The 22,994-nt window shown below is 37.4% G+C and overlaps 1 protein-coding gene across 4 annotated transcripts in view; it reads left to right on the top strand.

Moving 5' to 3' along the window:
* Positions 1 to 22,994, top strand: part of LRRC7 (leucine rich repeat containing 7) — a 643,523-nt gene that overhangs the window by 480,392 nt on the left and 140,137 nt on the right. For all 4 annotated transcript variants that reach the window (XM_063625216.1, XM_063625217.1, XM_063625219.1 and 1 more), the window contains 3 exons: positions 5,983 to 6,057; positions 13,141 to 13,285; positions 21,410 to 21,482. In XM_063625216.1, the coding sequence (XP_063481286.1) occupies positions 5,983 to 6,057; positions 13,141 to 13,285; positions 21,410 to 21,482 (293 nt within the window). The remainder of the gene's footprint in view (positions 1 to 5,982; positions 6,058 to 13,140; positions 13,286 to 21,409; positions 21,483 to 22,994) is intronic.

Raw genomic sequence — 22,994 nt, forward strand, 5'->3', positions numbered from 1 at the left:
TAAAAGTCCATGGGTCTTCAGGTGGTAGCTTGGGGACTGATTTTTTAAAAGTCAATGGGTCTTGAGGGCAGAGACCATACCATGCACTGTGACTTGTATAATGCCTACCACTTAGAAAATGTTTAATTAGATCTTACTTAATGAAGGGACGAATAAATTATAGAAGTGCTGTGTATCCATTCTTCCCATTCTTTTTTCATACAGTGTCACTGTGTGGCAGAGACAATACTATTTACCAAATAATCCACATCCTCCCTCTGTATTTCCCAGCCTTCCTTGTGCTAAGGGTGAGGCCATATAAATAGTTCTAGACATTGAGCTATAAGCATAAATGCTCCATGGCACTTGCAGCCCGATATCTTTAAGAGCAATGGTGAATTTTCCACACTCTCTCTTCCCTTGCTTTGGCTCTCCTGACAATCTTGAGATGGTATCACAAGATAATGGGGCAGAAACGCATGCTGGACATACAGTAGTAGGAATAGTGGAAAGTAAGCCTTTTGTGTTAAATCACTGAGATTTCAGGGTTCATTTGTTAAAACAACATAATCTAATCCACCCTGAATAATAATAATGTTTACTGTTACAAGTTTATACATCAGTCTCTGTCTTATTGTATTCATATGAGCTTTTGTTGAACCTTGCCTAGTGGGCAGCCCGTTTGCTTCTCCTTACATGTGCATAATGCATAGGAAAAAAACAAAAAAAACAAAAACACACTGGGAGGCTGAGGCAGGTGGATCACCTGAAGTCAAGAGTTTGAGACCAGCCTGGCCAACATGGTGAAACCCTGCCTCTACTAAAAATACAAAAATTAGCCATGCGTGGTGGCCTGTGCCTGTGGTCCCAGCTACTCGGGAGGCCGAGGCAGGAGAATGGCTTGAACCCAGGAGGCGGAGGTTGCAGTGAGCTGAGATCGCACCACTGCACTCCAGCCTGGGTGACAGAGTGAGACTCCGTCGTCGGAGAGGAGAGGAGGGGAGGGAAGGGGAGGGGAGCCACACATGACTGATGTTTTCCCACTCACCTGCCTGTTGCTAGCCAGCCCTCTGTCCCAAAACCTTTGCATATCAGAGTGTGCTCCCTACACATGATTTATGTTTTCCATCCTTGCCCAGCAAGGCAGAGCAGTTCATTGCCTGTTCCCCAGGATCTGACAGTAGAAGTATTTTTCTACATGCACACACACACACATCCTCCATACTACCTCATGGATGCCTTTGATTTCACAGCAGAATGCCATGTCTCTAATTTTAAATTTCAATCCTTGTTATAAAGGAAACTTCTCCCAAGAATCGTACCATGTTCTATTGCGAGCACAGGCTAAAGGAGTCGGAGACTATCTCCAAAGTAGATCTGGAAGCCTTAAGCCCTCCCGATTTGTTAAGGATGTGTAGATAATCTCCACTGACCTACAATTACTAATATTCTCATGGTAACTTTGATATAATTCCATTCTTTTCTGCAAGTATTCTACAAAGTGGCCGGGCGCGGTGGCTCACGCTTGTAATCCCAGCACTCTGGGAGGCCGAGGCGGGCGGATCACGAGGTCAGGAGATCGAGACCACGGTGAAACCCCGTCTCTACTAAAAATACAAAAAATTAGCCGGGCGTGGTGGCGGGCGCCTGTAGTCCCAGCTACTCGGAGAGGCTGAGGCAGGAGAATGGCGTGAACCCGGGAGGCGGAGCTTGCAGTGAGCCGAGATTGCGCCACTGCACTCCAGCCTGTGTGACAGAGCGAGACTCCGTCTCAAAAAAAAAAAAAAAAAAAAAAAAAGTATTCTACAAAGTGCACTGCTTTTGTATTTTGGAACCTAATTAGGTTCCAAATTTTATGGAACTGTTTTGTATTTTGTTGTTTCAGTAAGTAATAATTCTTTCAGTTAGGAAAAAAACAAAAAAACAAAAAAGAACAGGAAATCTGCCTTCCAGGCTTACATAATCTTACCAGGATCTATCCTTTAGCTCTACTTTCTGTAGAAATGCTCCATCCTCAGACAGGCTCTCCTCTTTTTGTCATGCGTGAAGTTCCCAGGGCTGCAGAGAAAAGCAAAAGTGTTTTCCCCAGAAGTCACAAAGATTCGCTGCTTTGTATGTGTTCTGAATGCGCCATGTTCCCATCCTGGACCAAGCTCTGTGGCCAGGTGGATACAATGCACTAGTTAGCTGAGGCCTTAATCATCTCCCAAAGCGGTAAAAAACAAACAAAAAAGGAATGGGCTTCAAAGGAAGCACAAGGCCTAAGAATGGGGAAGGGGATAATTTCTGGAGAAAAATTAGGCTACCACTAGGAAGGTTATGATGTTGGCAGCAATAGCAACCTCTATTCTCTCTATATAGTCTGCTGTCCGGAGCTAGAATTTAGAGACAGCATCTAAGTAGAGAAAGAAAATATTTCTTTATATACTACATGTTACACTTTGATCATATTCTCTCTGTCCCTTCTCTGAACTTTTAAAACATATTCTAAAGTATTCTCCTATATGCTGCCTTGGTTTTAGTTATTTATAAATATTTCTCTTCCCTAAATCTAGATCTAGATCATCAGCTATTTCAAGGCAAGTACTGGTGGTTATATGACTGTGTATTCTGCATTGTGCATTACATGTAGTAGGCATCCCTGACTATTCAACAAATAATTATTCATTGACAAAATGAAAGGATTAAAAGTCCATGGGTCTTCAGGTGGTAGCTTGGGGACTGATTTTTTAAAAGTCAATGGGTCTTGAGGGCAGAGACCATACCATGCACTGTGACTTGTATAATGCCTACCACTTAGAAAATGTTTAATTAGATCTTACTTAATGAAGGGACGAATAAATTATAGAAGTGCTGTGTATCCATTCTTCCCATTCTTTTTTCATACAGTGTCACTGTGTGGCAGAGACAATACTATTTACCAAATAATCCACATCCTCCCTCTGTATTTCCCAGCCTTCCTTGTGCTAAGGGTGAGGCCATATAAATAGTTCTAGACATTGAGCTATAAGCATAAATGCTCCATGGCACTTGCAGCCCGATATCTTTAAGAGCAATGGTGAATTTTCCACACTCTCTCTTCCCTTGCTTTGGCTCTCCTGACAATCTTGAGATGGTATCACAAGATAATGGGGCAGAAACGCATGCTGGACATACAGTAGTAGGAATAGTGGAAAGTAAGCCTTTTGTGTTAAATCACTGAGATTTCAGGGTTCATTTGTTAAAACAACATAATCTAATCCACCCTGAATAATAATAATGTTTACTGTTACAAGTTTATACATCAGTCTCTGTCTTATTGTATTCATATGAGCTTTTGTTGAACCTTGCCTAGTGGGCAGCCCGTTTGCTTCTCCTTACATGTGCATAATGCATAGGAAAAAAACAAAAAAAACAAAAACACACTGGGAGGCTGAGGCAGGTGGATCACCTGAAGTCAAGAGTTTGAGACCAGCCTGGCCAACATGGTGAAACCCTGCCTCTACTAAAAATACAAAAATTAGCCATGCGTGGTGGCCTGTGCCTGTGGTCCCAGCTACTCGGGAGGCCGAGGCGGGAGAATGGCTTGAACCCAGGAGGCGGAGGTTGCAGTGAGCTGAGATCGCACCACTGCACTCCAGCCTGGGTGACAGAGTGAGACTCCGTCGTCGGAGAGGAGAGGAGGGGAGGGAAGGGGAGGGGAGCCACACATGACTGATGTTTTCCCACTCACCTGCCTGTTGCTAGCCAGCCCTCTGTCCCAAAACCTTTGCATATCAGAGTGTGCTCCCTACACATGATTTATGTTTTCCATCCTTGCCCAGCAAGGCAGAGCAGTTCATTGCCTGTTCCCCAGGATCTGACAGTAGAAGTATTTTTCTACATGCACACACACACACATCCTCCATACTACCTCATGGATGCCTTTGATTTCACAGCAGAATGCCATGTCTCTAATTTTAAATTTCAATCTTTGTTATAAAGGAAACTTCTCCCAAGAATCGTACCATGTTCTATTGCGAGCACAGGCTAAAGGAGTCGGAGACTATCTCCAAAGTAGATCTGGAAGCCTTAAGCCCTCCCGATTTGTTAAGGATGTGTAGATAATCTCCACTGACCTACAATTACTAATATTCTCATGGTAACTTTGATATAATTCCATTCTTTTCTACAAGTATTCTACAAAGTGACCGGGCGCGGTGGCTCACGCTTGTAATCCCAGCACTCTGGGAGGCAGAGGCGGGCGGATCACGAGGTCAGGAGATCGAGACCACGGTGAAACCCCGTCTCTACTAAAAATACAAAAAATTAGCCGGGCGTGGTGGCGGGCGCCTGTAGTCCCAGCTACTCGGAGAGGCTGAGGCAGGAGAATGGCGTGAACCCGGGAGGCGGAGCTTGCAGTGAGCCGAGATTGCGCCACTGCACTCCAGCCTGTGTGACAGAGCGAGACTCCGTCTCAAAAAAAAAAAAAAAAAAAAAAAAAAAGTATTCTACAAAGTGCACTGCTTTTGTATTTTGGAACCTAATTAGGTTCCAAATTTTATGGAACTGTTTTGTATTTTGTTGTTTCAGTAAGTAATAATTCTTTCAGTTAGGAAAAAAACAAAAAAACAAAAAAGAACAGGAAATCTGCCTTCCAGGCTTACATAATCTTACCAGGATCTATCCTTTAGCTCTACTTTCTGTAGAAATGCTCCATCCTCAGACAGGCTCTGCTCTTTTTTGTCATGCGTGAAGTTCCCAGGGCTGCAGAGAAAAGCAAAAGTGTTTTCCCCAGAAGTCACAAAGATTCGCTGCTTTGTATGTGTTCTGAATGCGCCATGTTCCCATCCTGGACCAAGCTCTGTGGCCAGGTGGATACAATGCACTAGTTAGCTGAGGCCTTAATCATCTCCCAAAGCGGTAAAAAACAAACAAAAAAGGAATGGGCTTCAAAGGAAGCACAAGGCCTAAGAATGGGGAAGGGGATAATTTCTGGAGAAAAATTAGGCTACCACCAGGAAGGTTATGATGTTGGCAGCAATAGCAACCTCTATTCTCTCTATACAGTCTGCTGCCCGGAGCTAGAATTTAGAGACAGCATCTAAGTAGAGAAAGAAAATATTTCTTTATATACTACATGTTACACTTTGATCATATTCTCTCTGTCCCTTCTCTGAACTTTTAAAACATATTCTAAAGTATTCTCCTATATGCTGCCTTGGTTTTAGTTATTTATAAATATTTCTCTCCCCTAGATCTAGATCTAGATCATCAGCTATTTCAAGGCAAGTACTGGTGGTTATATGACTGTGCATTCTGCATTGTGCATTACATGTAGTAGGCATCCCTGACTATTCAACAAATAATTATTCATTGACAAAACGAAAGGATTAAAAGTCCATGGGTCTTCAAGTGGTAGCTTGGGAACTGATTTTTTAAAAGTCAATGGGTCTTATTCATCTTACGCACAGTATTAGGTTGGTGCAAACATGATTACCGTTTTTGCCATTGAAAGTAATGGCAAAACCTCAATTACATTTGCACCAACCCAGTATTATCTCATCACAGTTCTGTAACCCCTGTATGTGCATGGATGTTTATGTGCAAGGTGCTAATACACACCCAGTAAGAAGCTACTATGTGCCCATGGGAAGCAACAGGGATATGAGAATGTAGTGATTAGAAAACAAACATTCCCCAGGTCTTCAAAAGTTTATACTCTAGTGACAACGACAGATGCTTATCAAATAGAGTGTAATCAGTGCTCCAAAGAATAATTGTAAGGTATTCAGGGAGAATGTATGTGAGTAATAGATCTTCAATTTTACTGTTATTGTTATAACTGATTCCAGATCAATTCCAAATTCCTATCAAGGAATACCAGTTTTCCTAGAGGTCTGTTAAAGGTGGAATTTCTTAGATGCTTAACACTAGATCCCAAATAAAAGCTCAAGATCCAAGAAATTACATCCTATATTTGTGATAAGTAAAAACTTATTTAATTTTCTTTTCCTCTCTCCTTCCTCCCTACCTCTCTCCCAGCCTGAAGTTCTGGATCAAATACAAAATTTGAGGGAGTTATGGATGGATAATAATGCATTACAAGTGTTACCTGGGGTATGTAAGTTTTTTTCTACCATGTTGTCTAATGTTTATGTTATGCATTTGTTCTATTTGATCATAACCTCAACTCTTAAATTTCAGTATTTGTGTTTCAAAGTAAAATAATACTCATTAGGAGTGTTCAGTCACGAAGTGTTTTCACCATTTTTTTTTAGTATTTGAGGTATCTTTTTGTGAGTGTTATAGGGTACAAAATGTAAGAAAGATTTTTCTTATTCCTTTTGGAGTATATTTGCCATGTCTTCCCACATTTACTGTTCTTTAAAAGCTGAAAGAATTTATAGTTATATTTTTAAAAAGCAAAATACCATATATAATACCAAGTTTTATTTTTACAAAATCAACCTTATTCTTACAGATAACTAGACAATGGTTTTTATTCATTTTGTTAGAGCTCTTCTACAAAATAAAAATCTCTCTCAGTTCAGGTGATTTTCAGTAGAATCCATGTGATTTTTGAAAATGGCAAGGATCATACAGTATTAAAAACAGAAAATTAAACCAGAGTCAAATTTTTTCCTCAACTAAAGGCCAGCCCAGTACTATCTCCTGAGTATAGGTTTACCAGTCAACTCACTGAGTGTGATTATTCCTACTTTTTCCATCTAACAAAAGAATGTTCCCATAAAACACTGCCCCTTGCCACTTGCATACACACACACACTGAGAGAGAGAGAGAGAGCAAACACAAGTCTCCCTATTGTTTTGTACGACTCCAAACTCCTGGCATCAGTCTAAGTAGCCACAGCAGGTGAATATGTAATAAATCTTCAGCCAATACAGAGGTTTAGATGTGTCTTCTCAAAACCAGTTTTATTTCTTTTCTGAACTGACATTAAAAATTACTTAAAATGACAGGAAAACCAACAAGAACAAGACATTTATTCTGTCTTTGAATAAGCATAAGACCACATAAAGGAGAAAATCTGAAACAAAGATTATGGAAAAATACTTAATGCTTTTATCAAAAGATGCGTTTGTACCATCAAAGACACAAAACAGAAAAATATGCACATCTATTGTTCACTGATTTATTTAAAAATCATGTACCAGTAAAGCTCTATGAATCAGAAACTATGCTAATGTCAGGGTTACAAAGATAATATATTCAATGACCTTGAATATATTTGTTTGAGAAGCTCACACATAGCAGGATAAACAGATCTGGATTTCACTACTCATAGCAGAGCCTGATTTGTGCTATAGTCAAGGTATGTACAAATCCTGAGGCAACACAGGTAAGACACTTACCAATCCCTGTGCAAAGATTGAAGAATCAGAATGTATGCCAGCTAAAAGTTTATACCTCTTCTTCAATATATTTATTTATTAAAAATTACATAGCATTTACCATGGGCTAGGCATTCTCTCTATGTTATACAAATGTTGATTCATTGAATCCCTACAACAACCCTATGAAGTAAGTTCTACTACCATCCCCATTTTATAGATGAGGAAACTAAAACACAAAAAAAGTAACTGGCCCAAGATAACACAGCCAGTACCCCAGGGAGCTGTAATTCAAACCAGCACCAGAGGCTGCTGTTGACTGTAAAGCTCCCAAAGGCTCTCTATGGAACCAATAGAAGGTACAAATGAGAATTTTACTTTTCACAATGGTTACATTCCCAAAATCCACTGTGCAAACCAACTCACATGCCAAACTCCTCAATAAGTTTGTTATTTAAGTGGAAAGGCAGGGATGAAATCTTCCATAAAACATATAATGCTGCCTAATTTGTCTGTCTCGAGAGTAGATTTTTCACAGGTACTGCCAGCTTTATATAGATTCCCTACTTTATTTTGTATACTTGCACTTGGTATTTTGTTATACGCTGTGTGGGAATACCCTACACCTCCCTGCCAGAAATAGCCATGGCTTTCTGGATGTTGGTGCTGGCAAAGAATTGCTTTTCAGTTGCCCCAAAATACTTGGCTTTGAATGGTTCATCTTGAGTGTGGTCTCCAGCCTGTCTGTCAGTTTCACAGAATAATTAAAACATTTAATATCATTAGCCATGGGGAAAAGAAGCACATTCATTTTTTTCTTAGTTCATGTATCATAATAAAGTTAATATACCTTGTGAATACTTTTGAATAGTGTGGGCTATTATTTTCCACTGTGTTTTTCACAAATCAGAGAAGCAAATAGATAATGATCAAATATTTAGTCTTTTACATAGTTCTATCTTGTGACCATCAATCTGAGGTTAATCAACCAAAATATGACTAAATCATGTATTGAATTCACATTTATTTTAAACAAACTCCAGTATCTTCTTTTTTTTTAATTATTGTACTTTAAGTTTTAGGGTACATGTACACAATGTGCAGGTTTGTTACATATGTATCCGTGTGCCATGTTGGTGTGCTGCACCCATCAACTTGTCATTTAGCATTAGGTGTATCTCCTAATGCTATCTCTCCCCCCTCCCCCAACCCCACAACAGTCCCCAGAGTGTGATGTTCCCCTTCCTGTATCCATGTATTCTCATTGTTCAGTTCCCACCTATGAGTGAGAACATGCTGTGTTTGGTTTTTTGATCTTGCGATAGTTTACTGAGAATGATGATTTCCAGTTTCATCCATGTCCCTACAAAGGACACGAACTCATCATTTTTTATGGCTGCATAGTGTTCCATGGTGTACATGTGCCACATTTTCTTAATCTAGTCTATTGTTGTTGGACATTTGGGTTAGTTCCAAGTCTTTGCTATTGTGAATAGTGCCGCAATAAACATACGTGTGCATGTGTCTTTATAGCAGCATGATTTATAGTCCTTTGAGTATATACCCAGTAATGGGATGGCTGGGTCAAATGGTATTTCTGGTTCTAGATCCCTGAGGAATCTCCACACTGACTTCCACAGTGGTTGAACTAGTTTACAGTCCCACCAACAGTGTAAAAGTGTTCCTATTTCTCCACATCCTCTCCAGCACCTGTTGTTTCCTGACTTTTTAGTGATGGCCATTCTAACTGGTGTGAGATGGTATCTCATTGTGGTTTTGATTTGCATTTCTCTGATGGCCAGTGATGATGAGCATTTTTGCATGTGTTTTTTTGGCTGCATAAATGTCTTCTTTTGAGAAGTGTCTGTTCATGTCCTTTGCCCACTTTTTGATGGGGTTGTTTGTTTTTTTCTTGTAAATTTGTTTGAGTTCATTGTAGATTCTGGATATTAGCCCTTTGTCAGATGAGTAGGTTGCAAAAATGTTCTCCCATTTTGTAGGTTGCCTGTTCACTCTGATGGTAGTTTCTTTTGCTGTGCAGAAGCTCTTTAGTTTAATTAGATCCCATTTGTCAATTTTGGCTTTTGTTGCCATTGCTTTTGGTGTTTTAGACATGAAGTCCTTGCCCATGCCTATGTCCTGAATGGTAAGGCCTAGGTTTTCTTCTAGGGTTTTTATGGTTTTAGGTCTAACATTTAAGTCTTTAATCCATCTTGAATTAATTTTTGTATAAGGTGCAAGGAAGGGATCCAGTTTCAGCTTTCTACATATGGCTAGCCAGTTTTCCCAGCACCATTTATTAAATAGGGTATCCTTTCCCCATTTCTTGTTTTTGTCAGGTTTGTCAAAGATCAGATAGTATCTTCTTTTACTTGTGGTTTCTACTCTTTCCATTTGCTGCCCTGCTCACCTATAGACCCCGCTATGCCCAGAGGATGTGGGATCAACATTCAGTATCCTCAAGTACTGTAAGAATTTATGCCTTTACAGTCCTCAGGCTATGATTGGTTTGATACAGTGTTTTCAGCATCAAAATGTTACTCCAAAAAGAATGTTTAGGAACTGCACACCAAAATACTAAATTATGCTGAAGATAGCAATGAAGGAAGCTGGAAGCTTCAAGGAGAAAATAAATTTTCTCATGATATCTCATGATAAAGGAACAAAAAAGAAACATACACACACACACACATCATTCTTTCATTGCTCAATGGAAAAGAAGAGTGAACTTAGGTAACATGATAGTTCCTTGGGATGGAAAGCTATGAGTAAAGTGACAATATTTTTCCAAGTGACACATTTCCAAGCATGAGGAGAAACTCTGACTCATCCAAAGTACTCTGATTCTAGCTAGCAAATATTCAGTCACTCCAAGCCTGTGCTCACACTCTGCACCCACATGGGAAGCTGAGGGAGCAGGACTGGAGATTTGCACTGGATTAGTTAAGGATATGTGCCCTCCAAATGGGCTTTGTAGCCTGTAGTCTGATAAAATTGAGTTTGAAATCAGCTCCACCCCATATTAATGGGATAACTTTGGAGTGTTACTTGTAGTAGATGCTCTCATGCATCCTTCTCCAGGACCTAAGAATTTACTCTATTCCCCCAGCTTCTGGAAATGCTGCTTGCAGCTCTCCAGCCTTCTTCAGAAATTGCCTCGTAAAGAGAACATCTTTATCCACGGTCATAAGCCCATTGCCAGAGACCTCCATCCAATGATCAGTCAGTGCAGGTATATAAAGGCTCAGCCCTTCATCCTCTACTCAGAACAACTTCAGGGCAATCCCAACTTCAGTGATCTTTGAAGTGCCAGCCAAGGACTTTCTTAAGACTTCATCACAGCCCAACTTCTTTGTCTACCCAATCCTGCTCTCTTTCTTTCCTGTCCCTTCCTTTCTACAGGTGTGGATCCTAAACACTCTCAAAAACTTCTGTCTTTGTCTCTGCTTCCCAAGGAATCCAACATGTGACATGACTTAATCTCCAATCTTTAATATGTGTTAAAATGCAGATTCTGATTCAGCAGATCTGGGGTGGGTCTGACATCATACTTTTTTTTTGGATGGAGTCTCGCTCTGTTGCCCAGGCTGGAGTTCAGTGGATGATCTCAGCTCACTGCAACCTCCGCCTCCAGGATTCAACTGATTCTCCTGCCTCAGCCTCCTGAGCAGCTGGGATTACAGGCGCCCACCACCAAACTCAGCTAATTTTTGTATTTTTAGTAGAGACGGGGTTTCACCATGTTGGTCAGGCTAGTCTCAAACTCCTGATCTTGTGATCCGCACAGCTTGGCCTCCCAAAGTGCTGGGATTACAGGCGTGAGCCACCGCGCCTGGCAGAGATTACACATTTCTAACAAGCTCCCAAGTGGTGTCAATGCTGCTGGTCTGCCGAACACATTTGGGTAGCAAAAATATAAAATATTGAATCAAATAATATATATAAAGTACTTAGCATAGTGCCAAGTGCGAGCTTGTGTGTATGTAATAAATTTATGTATTTATTGTGTGTTTGTTTATTTATACTCTGTCAAGTAATTAGAGATGGTAAAGTATGCACAGGTAGACCAGATAAACAGATGAACCATTCATTGAGTAACTGAAATGTGTGGAACATTTATTTACAAAACATGCCCTAAAGGAAAAGGAAAATGAAGACCTTTGCCCTGCCCTAACTCCTCTAGTCCTTGTCCCACCCACGTGTTCACTCCTTGCCCAAGATATGGGTTGATCATTCCTTCTCCTCAGAAATCAGTTACTAATCCAATCATTCCACTTCTGACTTTCTCTGGAGTCCATCCCCTCTTCATCCTCACTTCTGCTGCCTTAACAGCTAAAATACTTCTATATCCCTCTAACAGATCTCCTTGACTCCAGCTTTAGAAAGTTCCCCGAAGTTTTCTTCTAAGCATAAATCTGTTCATGTCATTCCCCATCTTACAATCCTTTTGCTTTCCTTGCCTATAAAATAGAGTTCGCATTTCTTCACATGACATAGAAACCCTTTCAGGAGCTGGCTTCTCCCTGTAATCTCAACTTCATCACTATACTCAGCCATTTTGAATTTCCCACTCTTCCTCAAACATAGCATGCTTTGTCACACTTTATAAATGCACGAGCTGTTCTCCTTCCAGGTACAGGTTCTCTTCTTTTGATGAGCAGCATCCTCCAGGCCATTTGCAGCCCTTCCCTGTTCTGTGGCATTCACTACATGCTTTTTTATTGCACTTGTCACAGGGTATTATAATTATTTCTTACTTGAAAGTTTCCTTCATTACTGAGAACTCCTTATTGATAAAAACTTTGTCTTCATCATGGCAAGTCTGTCCCCATACTTAGCTGTCTTATTCTTGATTGTTCTTGAATACATAACACAGATACTGGTGCATAATAGATCCTTCAGAAAGGGCCATTGAATGAGCAAAACATTGACTCTAATTAATAGGGTAATCTCCAAAATTATAATTTAAAACCTTTCTTGTGCATTTGAAATTTTAAGGATCAACATATCAATGTCATTGTTTCAGTGGCAGCTTATTTAGCTGGGAGTTGTTTATTTTATTCAGTGCCAACTTCAAGGTTATTGTGTATTTTCTAACTGCTGCATTGAGATATAATTCACATACCATATGCAGTTCCATGGTTTTTGGACTACTCACATAGTTGTACAACCATCACCACAATCTAATTTTAGAACATTTTCATGAGCCCTAAAAGAAACCCTGAACCTATTAGCTGTAACTCCCATACTTGCCATCCACCCAGCTCCTAGAAACCCTACTCAACTTTCTATCTCTATCGATTTGCATATTCTGGACATATCATATAAATGGAATCATGCAATATGTGGTCTTTTGTGACTGGCATCTAGGACCTTGCATGTATTTTGAAGGTGTATACATTGTATAACATGTATCAATACTTTATTCGTTTTTACTACCAAGTAATATTATATGTATAGGCCACATTTGATTTATGTGTTCATCAATTGATGGACATTTGGGTTGTCACCAGTTTTTGGCATTGTGAATAATGCATCTGTGACCATTTGTGTAAGTTTTTGTGTGTACATATGTTTTTATTCTCAGTGGTATATACCTATAGTGGTATAAACCTATTTATTGTTGAGTCATTTTGAGAAACTGCCAAACAGTTCTGCAAAGTGGCTATACCATTTTACATTCCTACTAGCAATGTTTGAAGTTTACAATTCCTCCACATTCTTGCCAACACTTGTTATTGTTGTGGTTGCTTTTAAAATAAACTTTACAGTGTAGTGGTTCTTACAACTTTAAAATGTCTTGTGAAAGTTTCTCAACTAACCCTGAGTTTATGCAATGTCATCAAGTCTATAGGGAAGTTAAAGATGTTGGTATACCTGGATATGTCAAAAAACAGAATAGAAACAGTTGACATGGACATTTCTGGATGTGAAGCCCTTGAGGACCTCTTATTGTCATCCAATATGTTGCAACAATTGCCTGATTCTATAGGTGAGAATATAATATTTTGTCACAAATATTTATGTCAAATATACCATTTTCTTTTTTGGAAGTATAGTTTGTCTATAGATATAGGTAATATACTGTTAGCCTGATGTTAATAAATTTTAAAATGTGCTATGGAAATCATTAAATAGTATCTAACAAATATCTTAAGTGAAATATTAACTCTAGTTTCAAAATTCAAGAAGGCTCTTCTGTTAAAATGATCCTACCAAATTGATATTTAAAAATTGTTATATCTCCAAAGTTGCAAAATGTTATTATAAGGAGTATGTATGTTTTCTTTAGAGTAATTTAATAATCATGTATGTGTCCTTATATTATGATAGAATTACAATAGCTTCCATCCATAGGATGTTGCTATATTCTATTTGTAATATTGTTGTAACATTGGTATAATGTAGGAATAACATATAAAAAGTATAAACATAAAATGTCTTCTTAGTTCTATTATTTTAAAAAAGTCACATGTCTTTAACATATTAAGATTCATTAGATCAAATAATTTGCCTGTTAGTATATAAAAAGCACTCATACATTTTTGTTTAAGAATATTTACATGGGCCGGGCACAGTGGCTCACACCTGTTATCCCAGCACTATGGGAGGTCGAGGTGGGTGGGTCACGAGGTCAGGAGTTCGAAACCAGCCTAGCCAATATGGTGAAACCCTATCTCCACTAAAAATACAAAAAGTACCGGGCATGGTGGTGCATGCCTGTAGTCCCAGCTACTCGGGAGGGAGGCTGAGGCAGGAGAATCGCTTGAACCCAGGAGGCAGTGGTTGCAGCGAGCCGAGATTATGCCACTGCACTCCAGCCTGGACAATAGAGGGAGACTCCGTCTCAAAAACAAACAAACAAACAAAGTTTATATGAGTAAAATAGTGAAAGAGTCATTTAAATACTGTGTAAGCTTTTTTGTATAGGTATCTTGCTGTTAGTATTTCTAAGAGAACTCTACGAAAAGGGTAATCATTAAATTACTGAACTTTGTAACATAGATTTTAACCTCTTTGGAACAGATGTGTTGTACGTTCTGGAACTTAATCATTATTAAGATTGACTGAAGTTCAGAATCCGTCTTATATTAGCAGTGTGGTGCTCTTATCCTTTGTGGATGCTGCAGATCCAATCCACGCCAGCTTGTGACTTGCCACAGTTTTCCACAGTGGATTTTCTGTTTCCCTTTTCATTAGCTCCACATATAAGTTGTAAATTTTTAATCACTATTAAGTTCCAGAACGTATCACTTTTAAAAATTAAGCCATATCCTAGGTAATCCAGTTGAAGATGAGGCAATTTTCCAAATTTTTCTTCAATACATTATTACTTCTACTTAGCCATTCTTTGAAGCTGGTAAAGAACATTAGTTTTAGCAAAATCGTGGTCCATCTTTTCTTTCTTCCTGGAATTGTTGACTTTTTATTTACAAAATTGCATATTTGATAATGATATTTCTCTAACTTGCTCAATCACGGGTCTTAACTGAGAGTTTTATTGAACACTTCCACATTTCCAGGCTTTGTCTCTTAAGATTCTGATTCAGTAAATGTGACAAGCCCCCTGATCTGTATTTTTATTAAACATCTTAGATGAAACTTGTGATCAGACAAATTTAGGAAATACTGGTTTATGTTGTAACAGGTAAGGAAGTGTGATTATAGAGAACATCCACTGGCCAAGATGACAGAGCAACTTAATATATAACCTTACACTCCTACTCACCACCATTCCATACCATTTTAAATATATCTTGAAAATATAAAAACTCTATATATTCAAGGAATGTATTTTTCTTCATTACTGACTCCTCAGTGCCAAGAACTGTGCCTGGCATATTCTACATGCTGTTTGAACACTTAGTAAATAAAATAATTCAGCCACACTCACCCAGGCATGGTGGCATGTGCCAACAGTCCCAGTTACTCAAAAGGTTGAGGCAAGAGGATTGCTTGAGCCCAGGAATTTGAGTCCACCCTAGGCAACATAGCAAGACTCCATCTCTGAAAAAAAGATTCTGATTTTTAAAAAAGAAAAATTATCTTTGCTTAAGAAGAATGAACATCAACCTGAACCTGTGATAGAATGGAAATCCAGCAATATCCCCAGGCCTGATGGGCTACAAACCACAACCAGCAGCTGTAAGTTCAGTTCTTACAGTGAAATAAGAAATAGAAGGACCTTAAGCACAACAGAGGAATCAGAACTTACAAAAGATTAAGGTGGGACCTCTTTTCTGTGAAAAGGGACTGAAAAATTTACAACTAGTATGTGAAGCTAGAGAAAAGGGAAACAACAGAAAATTCCCTGTGGAAACCTATGGCAAGTCAGAAGCTGGCTTGGACTGAATCTGCGGTATCCACAAAGGATAAGACCACCAGCATTGCTAATATAAGACTGGTTCTGAACTCCAGAAACATGGGGGTCAGGTGGAGGTAACCAGAAAACTGCCAGACAGGGAGAAGTGAGCATAGTGAAGGGGGAAACATTCACCCTCACAAATAAGCTTGCAAACAAAAATGTTGAAGGAAACTAACGTTGCTTTGACAACCAAAAATTCAACCAAATAGGAGAATTTACCCTAAGTGAAACAAAAGTTATCAACCAATATAAAAATTATTTTAAGTATGTATAGACCCTCAAATAGATAAAAGAATAACAATTAGGTGTTACAGCCAAATAATTAGGGCCAGTGAAAAAGGAATCTTTTATATTTAAAATGCTGGAATACAAATAATAAGACTTATCAAACAAAAACATGAGCTATGACTAAAAGATGGTTAAGAAAATGCATCAATTAAAAATCCTGAAAATGAAAAGGAAGATATTGGTCAAAGGATACCAAGTTGCAGTTAGGAGGAATAAATGATAAGTATTTAAATTGACAGATATGTTAATTGGCTTGATTCAATCATTCTGAAGTGATACCACTACATCACTATGTACCTGATAATTATATACAATGTTAATTTACCAAAAAGTTTTCAAAAATAAATTTTGAAAAAGAAATCCTGGAAATTAAAATACCACATTAGGTATGAAATACCACATAGGGAAATTTTAAAATACAACAGCTGTAACGAAGAAAGTAAGTTGGAAGACAGTACTGAGGAACAGAACAGGCACATAGAAATTTGTTAATAAGAAATATTAAAAATGAGTTAAGAGACACAGAGAATAGAATAGAAATTGCATTCTAAAAATGAAAAAGCAAAAAAAATTACCTTCTCCAGGAATATGTACAGAATTCCAGAAAAACAAAACAGAATAAATGGAAAAGAGGAACTATTCAAAGAGAAAATAGTTGATATTATTTTTCAGCATTAAATACACAACTAATTTATCATACTAAATGCATACACATAGTGCTAAAAGAGATAAATATAATAAATTTGCATTGGCTTATTTTTCTGAAACTGCAAGAACAAAGAAAAATATTGTTTAAAGCTGCCATAGAACAAAAAGAGCTTATCTACATAATAATAATTAGAGATGTCATCATTGTCATCAGTGACAATATCCTCTGGATAGCGGAGTAATATCTTCAAAGTACTGAAGGTTAATTACAGGCAGATTAGATTTCTGTACCCAAGTAAACATTCATTCAGGAGTGAGCACACAACAAATATATTTGAACACATACCAAGAATAAGAGAATCTGCTCTTAAAAGATATACTTTACTCAGAAAACAAAAACAAACTCAGAAGGAAGTGAATGCATAAAGCAATGGAAAGCTTTACCAAATTTACCAACTTAATTTGGTAAATTAAATAATTTAATTAAGTAATTTAATTTACCAACTTAATTTGGTAGAAATTAAGAAAGAAATCGCTTCAGTATTTCTTAGTTGGGAGTATAGGATGAAGAGATGGAGACTTGGAGAAGGGCACAAGCAGAGAGAAGGAATAGGATAAAATACCTTTGATTACTCTAGAGAAAAGAGTCTAAGCACATATGATACAGAAATGCAATGAAGATGTTATTTACGAACTTAATTTGGTAAATTAAATTAATTAGATTACTCAATTTGGTAAATGAAGTTGTTATATCTAAATAATTAGTGCCTGTAAAGAGGAATATTTTATATTTAAAATGTTTAGACAGAATTAAGGAATGTGAAGGACCTTACCTTATTCAAGCAGAGGCTAGAAATATTGCATAACTTTAGAATTTGCATGAAATATTCAGTTAAATAGACATGTTAAAAATGTAAATGTATCTACTTAATAGAAATGAAACTGATACTTCCAAACCAGGAGAGGAGGGGAAAAGTTCTGAAAGAAAATATTCATAGGGTGGAAGAAAGAAAAATAAAATGTAAAAATGATAAAATAGAAGTTATAAGATGGTAAAAATAAATTCAAATTGTCATAAATCACAACAAATGTAATAGATTTAATAGATTACACTTACTCTATTAAAAGATCCAGAATTTCAAGTTCAGCTATATTGTGGTTATGAGACATATCTAAAACAAAACACAGAAAGTTTGATTTTACAAAGGCAGTAGAGTTGGTTAACAGACTGGGCAACATAGCAAGTTCCCAATTCTACAACAAGTTAAAAAATTACCCAGGCACAGTGGCACACACTTGCAGTCCTAACTACTCAGGAAGCTGAGGCAGTAGGATTGCTTGAGCCCAGGAGTTCAGAGGTTGCAGAGAGCTATGATAGTACCACTGCACTCCAACCTGGGTGACAGAATGGGACCTTTCCTCAAAAAAAAAAAAAAAAAACTGGTAGAAAATGAAGCATTATTATTAACATGATATAATTGTTTGTATAAAATAGTTTCCTTTAAGAAAGCAAACTAGGAAATTAGCCTTCTGGGCTGAAGAAGTCAGCATGTAATAGGTAACAGAGAATATCAAGCTAGACGCTGGATTGGCATATGACAGACTAGGATAGGTAGGTGGTATTATATATTTTACACCTTCATTTATGACCTGAATAGTTCTCAAAGTAATTGTTGTAGTAGCTTACTCCTTGAACTATCTTTGGACCTTATTGACCTGTCAGGGAAATCTGTATTTATACCTCTGCAGAGTTGCCACAGTCCCTGATTCTAAATGTAGAGTAGCTGACTCTCCTCAGAGAATTCCCTTTCTTGGTCAAAATAAATATCTGGAATAGGAAACTGAGAGCTCTGTTCTGAGGCCCTAGAATGGTTCATTAGTGATAATTGGATGGCGAATTGCATCGTATCCTCCTTATTTGGAGCATGGATTATCTATTGGACTACTAACATTTAAAAGAATAAAAGATAAGAATCTTCATAGTATTAATAGAGGGATATGGCAACTTAAATAAAATCTTTACTTTCTTCATGCCTTTTCTAGTTCCTCTGCAGCTATTGGGTATTTGAATGCAGTGATATACTCAACAGCAAGCCATGTGTGCTGAGTCACTTTCCCTGTGCTGGTTCCAGGGCAAATGAAGGGGACTCTTTTCCTCTTCTAAGTGGAGAGTTTTCATAATCAGCTTCTTTGGATAGCAGAGAAACTCAATAAAGAAAAATAAAAGAAAAGGAAAAATTTTTTGCTTAATAATTTACTCACTTAAAGGTTAAGGGTATGGGCTTTGTAGTTAAGTTACTTAGAGTTCTGATTCTGGCTTTTCTACCTTGCTTGCTGTGTGGCCTTAGACAAGTTACTTAATCTTGCCTCAGTTTCATCATCTATTAAGTGATAGTAGTAACAGTACCTGACATATAGTCAACAACTATTGTTACAATATAATATTTATTATAATCTTAGATTTGATGAGTGCACAACTATTTGCTTTCAAAGTTCTATTATATATTTGTAAATGTAAATATTAGCAAATTATATTAATGTTTAACGTATTGATGCTGATTGTATATATGTGTATGTAGTTAAAATTGTAGGAAAAGGCCTTCTTTTTCTATCTCTTCAGTATTTCTTAGTTGGGAATATAGGATGAAGAGATGGAGACTTGGAGAAGGGCACAAGTAGAGAGAAGGAATAGGATAAAATACCTTTGATTACTCTAGAGAAAAAAGTCTAAGCACATATGATACAGAAATGCAATAAAGATGTTATCTGCCAGAGGAAGACATGAGCAACAAGGGTGAGGCTTGCAGCCTAATTTCATCCCAGGGGCAATCATAATTCTACAGAAGCTCCAGACTCTGTCCGAAGAGTATCCTCTTGGATGGAATATGAGTGTTGACAAAATAGCCACATCACAAATGAGTGAGGTTCCTTGAAACCCACAGACTTGGAGCTGAGCAGGAACTAAATTGCTTCAACCTCTAAAAATATTGAAAAACATGCACTTAACAAAAGTTTCTTGTGAGAGCCACTACTCCAGTCTTCAGGAGAATCTGTCATATCAGCATTTAGCCTTAGGCCCCAACCTGCCTCAAGGTTTTCTCTCCATTACTTCAGAGCTGGAGACTATGATCCTCTGAAAGTACTTTGCACCCTGACTTTGTGATGTTTGCTCAGTCGTCTGTAACCCACTCCCAAGCTTCCTGTGACCCGATTGAGTGATGTTGAGACCATCAACCCACCTCCAGCTCCACTGGCAGGCAGGACACTCGTCTGATCCAGGCTACCAAGTCACAAAATACTTAGCTATAATTCCTACTTTCCTGTTTTCTTTCCACAACTCAAAAACAAGCTCAGGTGCTCTTTTATATTTCCAAGACTGATATTTTAACATATGCTCTGGAGAAGCTAAAATGATTCAATCACCTTTTGAACATAGACGGATATGGCAGTGGATGTTCAAACTTCAGTGATAAATTGCCACAGTGTGAACTGTCCCTTTTCCATGGGATGTTGTTTTCGAGCTGATGTATTCAGCTCCCAGGTACTTGCTCATAACAGTCTGATAGTGATAACATTTCTCTCTACTGCAGTAGAGATTCTGAGTGCTTCTGAAGAATACGTAACAGAGCATACTGAAATGTGAAGTGCAGCCACAGCTTTATTTCAGACTTTTTGTGACTTACTCTATGCCTTTAAGGAACCCTCAAAATATTTGAGAAATATGGGCATGATATATAGCCAGTTTCTCAAAACATGTTCACAAAACACTAGTTCAACAACATACTGTGCACCACACACACACACACACACACACACGAACTCCGTAATAAATCTGGAGTGTCACATTAGTATATTAAAAGCTCCTAGAGAAACTATTAAAGAAAGCTATTTAATTTTGTTTAATTTGGCATCTCTCAAAACATATATGATCATGAAACTTACTATGTCAATTAGAAATTTTTTTTTTTGCAGAATGCAGCAATCTATAATGTACATGTGTAGTTCCAATGTAAAACAAAATTTGTTAAGTGTTAATGCTTTGTCCTTGGATTTGGACTATTTAAGCCATATCAATATTGTAGGTTATTTTATGGTTGGATAAGGAAGTTGATTATGCCAATGCAGCTGTTCTTCAATTACTGTGTGGCTATTGCGCATTAAAACCCTGGGAAGAGAGCAAGCCGTTAAGGGTATGGAGGCCATAAATCAGATAATGAAACACAAATAGTTGTAACTTAAATTCTGGCCAGTTCTAAGTTTTTGTGCTTATTGCTGGTCCAAGGCAGGATTTATGGTGCCAAAAAGAATATGAGGTCATACATTGTAAATTTCCAAGAACATAATTATAACTGCTGCATTGCAATACTTCAGTATTCATTTTCGTTGATTATTGGGCTTAATTCAGATTTGTTTTCAATTTGTATCACAACAGGGATGTTAGTTATTACTGCTTAGGAGTTAATTAAATATTAAATCACAGCTGGCTTGAAAAATTTCAACGGGTCCATTTGCTGAAGAATACAAAAGGGAGATGTAGTAGTATTAGTGTCAACTGGGGTGTATGTGGAGCTGTATGTTTTGTTTATTTCTCTGCATTTATATTCTTGAACTGTCATTGATGTACGCAATTTTTTTGCAACTAAAAGGTCAAAATTAGACTACACACAAACATCAGTTTTATGAGTGTGTATTAGCAGAGTGTGGCCAATTAGCATGCCACGCATTCAACACAAGTGATTCATGTGATTTCTTTTATATCACATTTCCTGTCATAATCTGCTCTTATGTATTAATCAACCTTCTTCTCTGTTTTAGGACTTTTGAAAAAACTAACAACTCTAAAAGTAGATGACAATCAACTTACAATGCTACCCAATACAATTGGAAAGTAAGTGCCAACTTTTCATACCAGTCAGCCTCTCAAAAGCCAGAAACTAAAGGATATATTGAGTTTTCTACTTCAAAACATTTTCTACTAAAGATACCAATAATCCTGTTCATCTTTCAGCTTATTTTAAACCATATTTTATTTATATATATTTGTGTATATCTTAATTTCATTTTATATCTAAACATTGCATTTGACATCCAACTTTATAATATCATGAGAAATGTTTACCCATGAATCTTTCACAAGCAAAATGATTACCCAGACCTTCAATTATATTCCTGCTGATATTTTTCAGATATTATTAGTTTGATGTTTTTGACTGAGTAGCAGCTCTGAATTCACTTGACTGTTTCTTGCAAAATTAAACCAATTTTTATAAGGCTCTGCAATATGTATATGTTACCATTACACTATTAGTAACATTTGATATTTATAGAATCTTAATGTATTTTTAGAAGCTAAAGAGAAAAGCATCTGCTTTAGCTAGCATTTTTTAAAACTTCAAAATGAAAGTCTAACATTGCCTTTTAAAGATAAAATATACTCCATTTATTTGATAACAATTTATTTCTAATTTTATATTGTCATTAACATTTGGTTTACAATTCTTTAAGAACTATATATATTATCAATGTTCCATTGAAGTGCTTTTGTTTACAATCTGTGTAAAGTGAGAAATCAATAGAGGCTGTCTTCATTCTGAAATTATGTAAGGGCATTTTATTGAGATCTTGCCCTACATCTCAGTGTGAAGAGTCATATAAATTCTTAATGTAACAAATTTGGTATTCTCAAGAGGGGAAAGCTTTATTAAGTATAATTGACATACAAAAAACTGCACATATTTAAAGTCTACAATTTGATAAGCTTTGACATAGCTAAGAAGCCTTGAAACTATCACCACTGCAATGAAGACAGCGAAAATGTCTGTTACCTCTCCCCCGATCCTTCTCCCCATCACTCCCTCATCACCTGCCAAGTCAGCATATAGCCCCTCATCTAGAAAGCTTCACTTTTATAGAGTAGAACAACTTGCTAAAATTGAAACTCAGATGTTCAGACTTTGAAGAGTAGTAAAAGTCTCAGCCGTTTTTTTTTATTTTAATGCCCTCACTATACAGTGTGTTTCTCTCTACTGTTACTTGCATTTTCTCTAGTATAGAGCAGAGAGAACTTAACTTTAGGGGTACACAAAAGTAATTATCTTGATCAGCCCGATGCTTTTTAAAAGCAGGCACTAAGAGAGGCACTAGTCTTTCTTCTTTGGGTCAATACTCAGGGGAAACTGATTTCAACTTCTTTTATCCCTACTTATGTCATGATTGGTATTTGCCTCTTACGTTCACATTTCTTACAAAACTACTCTGGCTCTTTGAAGACAAATTAAAAAGCATCAGTAGCCTAAAAATAGACAAAGAAAAGTAGCTTTTTTAGTAGGAAGTAGAATCCTGACTTTGGTCATCCTGAGAACTAGCTTTGCTGGTAATTTTTGGCCAGAATTTTGGCCTC

The sequence above is a fragment of the Symphalangus syndactylus genome, chromosome 12, assembly GCF_028878055.3.
Source record: "Symphalangus syndactylus isolate Jambi chromosome 12, NHGRI_mSymSyn1-v2.1_pri, whole genome shotgun sequence".
NCBI classification, from domain to species: Eukaryota; Metazoa; Chordata; class Mammalia; order Primates; family Hylobatidae; genus Symphalangus; species Symphalangus syndactylus.